At 37.5% G+C, this 9,733-nt stretch overlaps 1 protein-coding gene across 1 annotated transcript; it reads left to right on the forward strand.

Annotated features, from left to right (window-relative positions):
* Positions 1–1,247: 1,247 nt before the first annotated feature.
* On the forward strand, positions 1,248–4,544 carry LOC147849076 (uncharacterized). Its single transcript, XM_087337807.1, has one exon. It carries the CDS (start codon positions 1,541–1,543, stop codon positions 4,325–4,327), a length of 2,787 nt encoding a protein of 928 aa, XP_087193933.1. The 5' UTR covers positions 1,248–1,540; the 3' UTR covers positions 4,328–4,544.
* Positions 4,545–9,733: the final 5,189 nt, after the last annotated feature.

A 9,733-nucleotide genomic window follows, 5' to 3' on the forward strand; every position in this document is an offset into this window, starting at 1 on the left:
CTCGTATTATACATTACCTTAGGCACCTAGTGGTTTCAGATTTGATACATTGACTTAATGAACTAATTGTATAGAATCAATTTGGTGTCATGATCTATCTTAGTTAAAAATTCAACAATTGAGATGTCATTCCTCTTCATATTGACTTTGCAAACTCACACACTATGCCAAGCTTTGTGTGGAGTGTTAGTATTTTCCTAATTAATCATTTTTGGTACTATGATTGAAGCTAAACATTAGGATGAGAGCTTGAAACTCCTCTCTTGGCTTCATGAACCCATTTATAGTCCCAAGTTCAAAATGCCCAAAGTTCCTATTCCAAGCTATGACATTTGTTGGGGCCATCATTCTAGGGTGTGGATTGGGACAAAAGGTAAGAGGTAAGTCATTCTTTCAAGGAGCATTGACTATATATTGAGTCCAAAACCTTATTAATATCTAGTTTCGGCCTTTGTGACACTAAACATTAGGCCTTTGCTACTCTAGATGTTATATGATGAGCCTACCACATGACACCACGATGGTTCATAGGGAGTGCTAGCCTTTGTGACACTATATATCAAACCTTTACCATATTAGAGGCTATATGATCAAGCTTACCACATGATCATTGTGAGGACACCAAGATGGTCCATCGAAAGTGTCTGAATGCATAAGTTGGGGGAGTCGGGTGGGAATGGCCCTCAAATGAGAAAGAGAGGGAGGCGAATAGAAAACAGTATCACGAGAACATGCATTGATCCGATGCATATCTTGAGGGGTAATAAAGGTGGGTGTCAAAAGAGTTAAAAAGCAGAATCATGTATGTGTGAATGTGGGTCATTTCTTTTGCATTTCTTAACCACTTGACTTTTGGTGTAACATGGGGGAGGGTCTGGTGTAACATGGGGAGGTTTGATGCAACATGGGGATGTAAGGTAGGCTTTTTAAGCTTTTGGGCTTTGCTTTTCCTTAAAAGAGCATTAACTAAGAGTGATGGAGAAAGAGATAGAGAGCTAGCTAGCTATATATGTATAGTTTATGTTTCTCTTCTTTACAAAGATCCTTTGAATTTAAACTTATATACATATACATATGCATAACTATAAACTACTACTACTCTACTCATATAGGACTGGATCTTTGTGTGTGTGTGTGTGTGTGTATATATATATATATATTTATGAGAGAGAGAGAGATTGATTTGTACTTCTTTCTCTTTAGAAGGTTCCATTGAACTATTTTAAGGATTACCATATATTACCACCAATCAATCATTAGTAGTGATTTTGAATTGGACCTCAAAAGTATACAGTAATACACTTGATTGTTTCCAACTTGGTTGTTTGAGTATATCAAAATATACATGTCCATATTATATCTATATATCAGATCATTCATTGATCTATATCAAGTTTGGGTAGAGTAGAGGAAACTACCTAATTGTGGGTATCTATATCAAGTCATTGATCTTTATCATTTGGGTAGAGCCATGGAAACTACTTAATTGTATGCATATGCATATGCTTTTCATTCATCTATCTTTTAAAGAAAGCTAATAATGGAAGCTACTCGTGAACACATTGGAGAGGATTTGAGCCCACGAATCTCATTCTCGCATAGCTTTAATTCCGTGATTGATCCCATTCAATATCCTTATAACCACAATAGACATCCAAGTCTTGATCTGGAGTTTGAGTTTGATTCTAGATCTAATCTTCCATTTGATCAATTATATATAAATCATCATCATCACAACCCACTTCGTGATCTCGAATTTGAGTTCAACTCTAGGTCTAATCTTCCATTGGATCAATATAAACTTCCTTTAGATCCATATAAACCTCCCTTAGATGACAACAAACTTTCGGATTATAACAACAACGATCCGAGCCTAATGCTCTCAGCTGACCAACTCTTTTGTGATGGAAAGCTCCGCCTTATACAACAAAGATCTTCGAGTGTGATTAATTCATCACTCCCATTATCAAATGATGTAACTTGTGATGGATTTGCAGATTGCAATGAATTGAAATCATCCAATTGTGGAGGATTTACTAGTGCAAGTCCTAATATTGATAATATTGAATTGAAATCTCCAAATGATTGTAGTAAAGATGGTGAGTTTAAGCATGAACTCACCTCTCCAGCAATTAATTACAGAGATAATTGTGAAGTTAGATTGCCCCAAAGCAACAAAAATGAAGCCAAAGGAGGGAGGAAATCATCATCCAAAATAAACCAAAATGAAGAAGAAAGCTCGCCCAAAAGCAGAAGCGAAGAAGAACGATCTCCCAAAAGCAGAAATGAAGAAGAAAGATCTCTCAAATGCAGTAATGATGAAGAAAAATCCATCAAAAGCAGGAGCGAACCAGAGAAGCCATTGACCAAAAACACAAATGAGAAAGAACGATGTCCTAAACTTAGAACTGATGCAGAAAGATCAATCGAAGTCAGAAAAGAACCAGAGATACCATTGCCCACAAAAACAAATGGAGAGGAAAGATCGTGTACAAGGAACAGGGGGAAAGAAGAATCGCTCACAAGCAGAAAGTGTGAAGAAGAAAGTTCGCCCACAACCAGAAAAGGAGAGAAATCGCCAACAAAAAGGAATCATGAAGAGGAGAAATCAGCCGCTAATAATAATCTCACTATAAACAGAAAAAGTGAAGGAGAAGAAGATCCGAGATATTCATGGCTCACAAGCAGGCAGATGATGCTTCTTGCGTCTGCAAGAAGGAAGGAAGAGGAAGGTTTAATGGAAAACCATAAAAGCATTCAATCGATGGTGCGTCCAATTCAAACAAGATTTAAGGAGGAAGAAGAAGAAGATGAAGATGAAGAAGAAGTGAGAGAAATGCTTATGAGAAAGTTTAGCCAATCCAATCCACGATCTCTGTCGATGGCTATGGAAAGCTCGAACAGATCAAGATCATCATCACTTCTTCTAGCGAACAGACAGAGGAAATGCATGAGTCTTACCACATCTACATGCGCTTCTCCACTTTCTAGAACCTTCTCTCACCCCTTCACAACTACCACTACCCCATCCTCTCCAACTACTTTCTTTACTTCCTCTTCCTCTTCTTCTTCTAAATATAGTAGCTCCTCTAAGTATGGCACTAGGCTTAAGAACTTCTTCAACCTCAAAAGGCTTCACAAACCATCATTTATGTCCTCCCCATCTATCCTCACTTTGCCAGGTACCACCCCAAGGTCCTTATGGCCCTTCACTCGAAACAAAGACCCAATCCGTACAAATTCGTCCTCCCCTTGGAAGCCCCCTCCCGTTCTCGATACTTCCCGACGCCCTTGTGCCAAAGATGGTCCTCCTTCTATGCCTATGTGTACAAGTGCACTCACCAAGGATGGTCCTTCTTCTATGACTATGCGTACAAGTACATTCACCAAGGATGGTCCTTCTTCTATGACTATGCGTACAAGTACATTCACCAAGGATGGTCCTTCTTCTACGACTGTGTGTCCAAGTACATTTACCAAGGACACACCTTCTTCTTCTTCTTCTTCTTCTTCAACCAATGATGAATGTTTCTCCTATACCCCTAGAGATGGGTTTTCCTCGATGACCACTATAGGTGGATCCTCTTCTTATAGCAATAGATATGCGTCTTCCTCTTCTGCCACTAAAGAACAGTTGCCCTCTTCCACTACTATTGGAGATGGGCCTCATCTTTATGCCATAAGAGATTGTTTTTCTTCTTCTTCTTCTATCACTAGAAATGGGTCTCCTTCTTCCAATAGAGATAGATCCATGGCTAAGACCAGACCAAATAATATGTGCATTGTTAACAAGGATATGCGTACTAGGAGGTCCCAATTGTTGACATCCCCAAAATCCCCAAAATCTTCTTCACAACAATCCCGCCATAATTCGCCAGTCCATAGGTTTGCGCTGACACTGCCACCATCAAATTTGTGTGCACAAAAGCCCAAGGATAATGATATGGCCAATCTAGAGCACCAACATCCTCGGGTTATACAACAAAGCAAACGTTGCAACAAAGATAAATCAAGGATGTTGGATGTAAATGCTATTGTTGGGAACAACTTAACAAACTGTCAAGGTAAACAAGGAGGTCGAAAGGTGGTGAATGTAGAGAAATCAAACGTTATACTTGGGTCAAGAGGCGAGATTCCAAGGACCAAGGCGGCCTTGGAGAGGTCCCTAGCCTACACATCAAGTGTTAGAGTGACACCAGTCCTGAATGTCCCTTCTTGCATCAACCCTTCATTGAGAAAATCCAAATCCAATACTTTCAATTTGGCCCATCTTTTTACAAAGAGGTCCATCTCCCTTGTCCCCCCCCTCAAGGTCGACATCTCATAATCCGTTGGGCTTATAACAAAGCACGTTTGTTTTAGCATACTAGGGTTACTTATGTTTGTTGATATGTTTATTAAACTTTGACCACTTTAATGCCATTATAGGATCATGAATTATTAAATCCATATGATTTATAAATCAACATGGTCCAATGATGCAATTGTACAACCCTACCATTCTTGACCTTTGTCCAATACAATTGTGTACACTCTTTTATTTATCCACTTTTGAAGGACTCAGAAAGCTTTGACATGAATTGGCCTAAGTACTTGTGATTTTATAATTGGTTCTCGTGCACGTACAAAAATAAGCTCTATAAAACAACCATTTCTATTAATTACATAAGTTTCTTATGAATACTTGGTACCGTGTTTCTAGAGGGTGTTCTTGTAGCTTCCTCAAATTTGTACCATACTCTTTGTTATGATGATAATAAATGTTGAAGTGAAAAAATAACCAAATAAGGTATCTTGCAAATTATTGTTGGTTTTGTTACTACCTTACAAAGGGAAGATTCTCACTTCTATTAGTAATGTAGGCATTTGTGACAATTTTATGATTGGTACCATGTACAAAAACAACAATAAGGTTTGTAACACAACTATGTCTATTGATTACATAAGTTTGTTATGCATAATTGCATACCATGTTTCTAGAGAATGTTTGTGTAGCTTCGTTGAGTTTATACAATACTTCTTGTTATGATAATAATAAGCAATGAAATGGAAATCATAACTATATAAGGTATCTTGCAAATTGTCCTTGGTTTTGTTACTACTTTAAGAAAGGAAGATGCTCCCTCCCACTAGTAATCTAGGCATCGATAAAAAAATAGAAAAGAAGATGCTCTCTCTTGTGAATGTAAGAGCTTAGACTCCAAAATAGAAAAGAAGATGCTCTCTCTTGTGAATGTAAGAGCTTAGACTCCATGCATATAAGCGTCAAAATTTTCTTTCTAGCCTTTCAATGAGGATTGGGACTTGATTGATAATATGCTTTACATCATGATTATTCAATCAAAGGACATAATCGACAAGCCTAGTGTGGTTCATTGAAAGAGATGCCTCCTAGGTAATGCAAGTTGGTTTATTAAAGTTTGTGGACAACTATTAGTTAATATTTGCTACATGAACATCATTGTTTAGTTTCTCCTTTAGCTATTTAGTGTTTAGAAAGTATAATGATTGTGATGATTGGTATATGTTGGGAGGATCATTAAACAAAACAAGATCATCACAGAACTTATGGATACATGAACCTTGAATTGTGGTTTTAGGGTAATTGCAGATGTAAGTATTGATGAGCATTATTTATTCATTAATTGTTAAATCATGTAGAGTCTAGAAAGTAATGTGTTTGTGGAAAACCAATTGGAGTTACCAGAATTCTAGCACACTAGTCATTTCATGTACGTAGACTTCAGAAATGTCTATGCATAAACAAACTTTAACTTCATGAATCTGACTTTTCTCATCCAGAACAGTGTTCACATTTTCACCAGAACTTTATTTGGTTCATTCCATCCAATCTCCCTCCAGCATACATATTTGACAACACTATAGGCAGGTTGAAAATAAGGTCTTCTGCTTCAACTAACTTTCCAAATTGTCTGAAAAGATCAATCCCTTGTTTGTTGCTGCTATATCCTCCAACCTTAAAGCATTCCAAGAGACTACAATCCTCTCACACATATCTTCAAATGTTGATCGAGCTTCTTCCAAAGCACCACATTTGCGATACATATCGACGAGTGAAGCACTGACCATGACATCTTTTCCAATCTCATCCCGAACCACATGTTCATGAAGAAGCTTCGACCCCCACACCATCTTCACTCATGCTTATCACAAAAAATTCTTCATTTAGTCCACATCAACCATCTCACCGATTAGCACCAAGTTCATGTACAAATAACAATGAAATGAATCTAGACTATTTCCTCCTCCCCTCCCGATTTGCTTCGGTTCCCAAACCATCATCACTCATCGTAATGAGAAACCTAAAATCTTCTTCATTCAGTTCACATCAACATCTTGATCTCGCCGACCATCTTGGCATCTCGCCGATGCCCACCAACATCCTGTACTGACAACAAAAAATGAGTCTAAAAGTTTCCTCACCTACTCATGATAGTTGGCTTCGACTCGCCCACAATCTTCACTCATCCTTATCACAGAATTTTTTTTCTTCATTCAGAATTAGTTTTGGTCTTGCCTAAAGCACATTTGAAAACCAAAAGAAGTATTGGTTTCATAATTGCAGACTATTGTTGCTTGGAATGCTCCCATTACAGGATGTATTCAATGTGACCAAGCTTATGATGCCATAAAATGGATTATTTTATTCTACCTTATGTGTCTTTGCTCAAGGCTTGTCATATGTTGCAAGATCTTAAGACAGAATATAGTCTCATGGACAACACTAATTACAAGTTATGCTGAAAATTAGTGTGGGGAGGATGCTCTTATATGCCACTCATGTATACATTTAGAAGGTATATCTCTGAATGTCGTGGCCAATATTCGAACAATAGAAAGAGGACAATAAGTGCACAATAGTATCTGCAAACAAGGTTTGAAACATGATCTGGTAATCAGTAATATGCTCATTGATATGTATGCAAAATTTGGATTACTTGAAACTACTCAAGTAGGGTTTTTGACCATGTTCCAGCTCGATCAATAGTCTCTTGGAATGCATTGCCCACTCACTATATTGAATTTAACAATTGTGATAAGGTCTTTGCTATCCCCACAAACTTCTTCATTGCTTTGGGCATCAGATGGGACACTAGCTGATAATACTTTATTCTTGCAAGAATCGGAGATCCACAAAAGCATTGCCCTTATATATTAGAGTCAAATTAGCATGCTTGGTTGTCAATGATATACCTTCAAATACAAGCATCATCAGATGGAAGAGAAGGATCACTATTTTGGCACTGTTGGAGGCCGGGGCTTTTGGTGAGGTGCATGAAGATGTATCAATCAACAAGGAATTTCAAGAACTTTAGGAATTGTTTACTGAAGGAAAAATTATTCCAAAGGAATTAGTATTTTTTCTCATAAAGAGATGCAAAAAAGAAGGAAATCTGGCTTGTGCTAAGCAATTACATAACCTTAGTATAAAAATGGTTTGTTAGCAGACATCACTATTGCAAATCAGATGATAGACATAACCATACAATTGCAAGTGGTTATGACTTGAATGTCTTTGTGAGCAATGCTCTTATAGACATGTATTGCAAGTGCAAAGACACTGACAATGCAAGGAGATTATGAAGGAACGTGAGATGCACGCTAAGATTGAAAGAACGGGCCTACTGGATGAAAGATTTTTCTTGGATATGCCAAACATGAATAAGATTGGCTAGAAAGATTATTTATCTTTACCTAGAAATATTGACTACAGTCATTCGACATGGCTATACAATATTCGTTGTAATATTGGATTATCTTGCATATTGTCCACTTTAATTTTAATACCAATGGAGGATAGTTTTTTATGGAAAGTAATGTGTTTCTGCTAATATTTGTTGGGATGATCATTACATACAATTGCATTATCATGCACATTTGTGAATTCCTGAAGTTTGGATAGTGGTTTAAGGGTCACTATAGCCCCAAGTATGTGATGGGAATAACCATATGTTGCTATGGTAGCACATTTATATGGTTTATGGGTTTATAAGAAATCTACTTAGATCCAAAGCGGGAATTTGGATGCAACTTTGTGTGGTGCAATTCAAGTAAAGTAGGCCTAGGAAAGGTAGGGCATGCTTATCATAATACAAGATATGAAAACTTGGAGGTTGGATAGTGGTTTATGTATAATCACATGTTAGTATACTAAGATATTTATGGTTTAGGGGTTGATCAGAAATCTATTTAGAATTAAAGAGTTGTATAAATGAAATGTAATAAGGTTTGCCCAAAGTAAAGTAGGGTTAGGAAAGGTACTTGCATGTGAGCAAGGTAAATTTTAGATGGTAGTGTGGAAACTTGGTGTCAAATCTTTGTATTGTCAAGTTACATCTAGATGGTTGTAGATTGCCATGTGTTGTGAACGTTTCATACTTGTGTATGTCCTTATAAGTGGTCTATTATTAGTCTACTCAAGAACTATTGGCACATTATATTGTTTATAGGTGTCACTCATGCATGAATGTGAGTTACACTAATTAAGACAATTTAATCTTACTATGATGAAATGTGGATTGATTCTTGAACACATTTAGAACTTTGTTTTTCAATTCATCTAGATAGTGTTTGTAACCCTAGTCATGGTGTGTGATGCCACTCTTTATTGATGTCATCTAGATAGGGAATGGCATGGGAATATTAAATTATGGGCAATCACAAATTACTAATGTAAACTCTAGAGTTTTGCAAATGAAAAAGAAAGCTAAACTGTAGAAGTGTAACATATACTTGCATAGACAGAAATAGTGAACAATTTGTACCCATACCATCTTATTGGAAAGTGTATTCTTCTCTATAGAATTAAACACACACATACATATTCTTGTATACCCCATTTCACATTCTATTTTTGATGTGAATCAAGGGTGACGGGGCACATGGAAGGAGCCTTGCCATAGCATCATAATCATAAAATAGAGAACTCAAGTTTAATACTTGTGAAGGCCTAGGCCTGATCCTATATACATTGGGGATTATTTTTTGGTGAGCAAATCCTATCAAAATTTCTTTTTCTTATTATGATGGAGGCAAAAATTTGACATATGTCTATGAGCACTTATTATGTATGTTGTCATGGAGGATTTCGGCCACTAGGTGAACGGTTCGACGGATGCGTGGGAACAAGGGAGTGCACGTATGCACACGAAAGTGGTCGATGTACAAAAAATTGTAAATAAAAGTACAAAGATATGATAACTTTAATTAGCACTTATGGGCCCACGAAAAGAGGGGAATAATGGTTAGGTGATGGAAGGAAATCAGGAGGGGAATCTCTGACAGACACCTGTCATAACAACTGATGTAATCGACCCTTCTTGGAACTATTAAAGGAGGGGAGGAGACTGTTAGGGGGATTGGTCGTTTTGGAGGGGAAGGTGTTGTCGATTTGGGAGTATTGATGAGTACTATAGGTCCCTGTTCTACTCAGTCGGATCGGTCATGTGAGGTCTTATGCTTGCGTGGGTAGCCTATGTGCTCCTGACTAGAGGCTCATGTCTGTGTGTTTGTCGAGCTCGAATCTCTACTAACTGGCCTAAGGCCAAGTTTATGTATTCTTTATTTGCTTTAATCAATTCATTGTCTTCTGTATTTGGGTGTGTGCTGTGTACTGAAAGATCTTTGTTTGGGTCGTCTCCTTCCTCGTTTCATCTCATGCTTGTTGGCATGTATCTACAAGCCCGTGTGCTCATCACTCGGAAGCTGGATC

Source organism: Azolla caroliniana, unplaced genomic scaffold (assembly GCF_043228905.1).
Source record: "Azolla caroliniana isolate FFs.n. ecotype wild unplaced genomic scaffold, voAzoCaro1.0.p SCAF_131, whole genome shotgun sequence".
Lineage (NCBI taxonomy): Eukaryota > Viridiplantae > Streptophyta > Polypodiopsida > Salviniales > Salviniaceae > Azolla > Azolla caroliniana.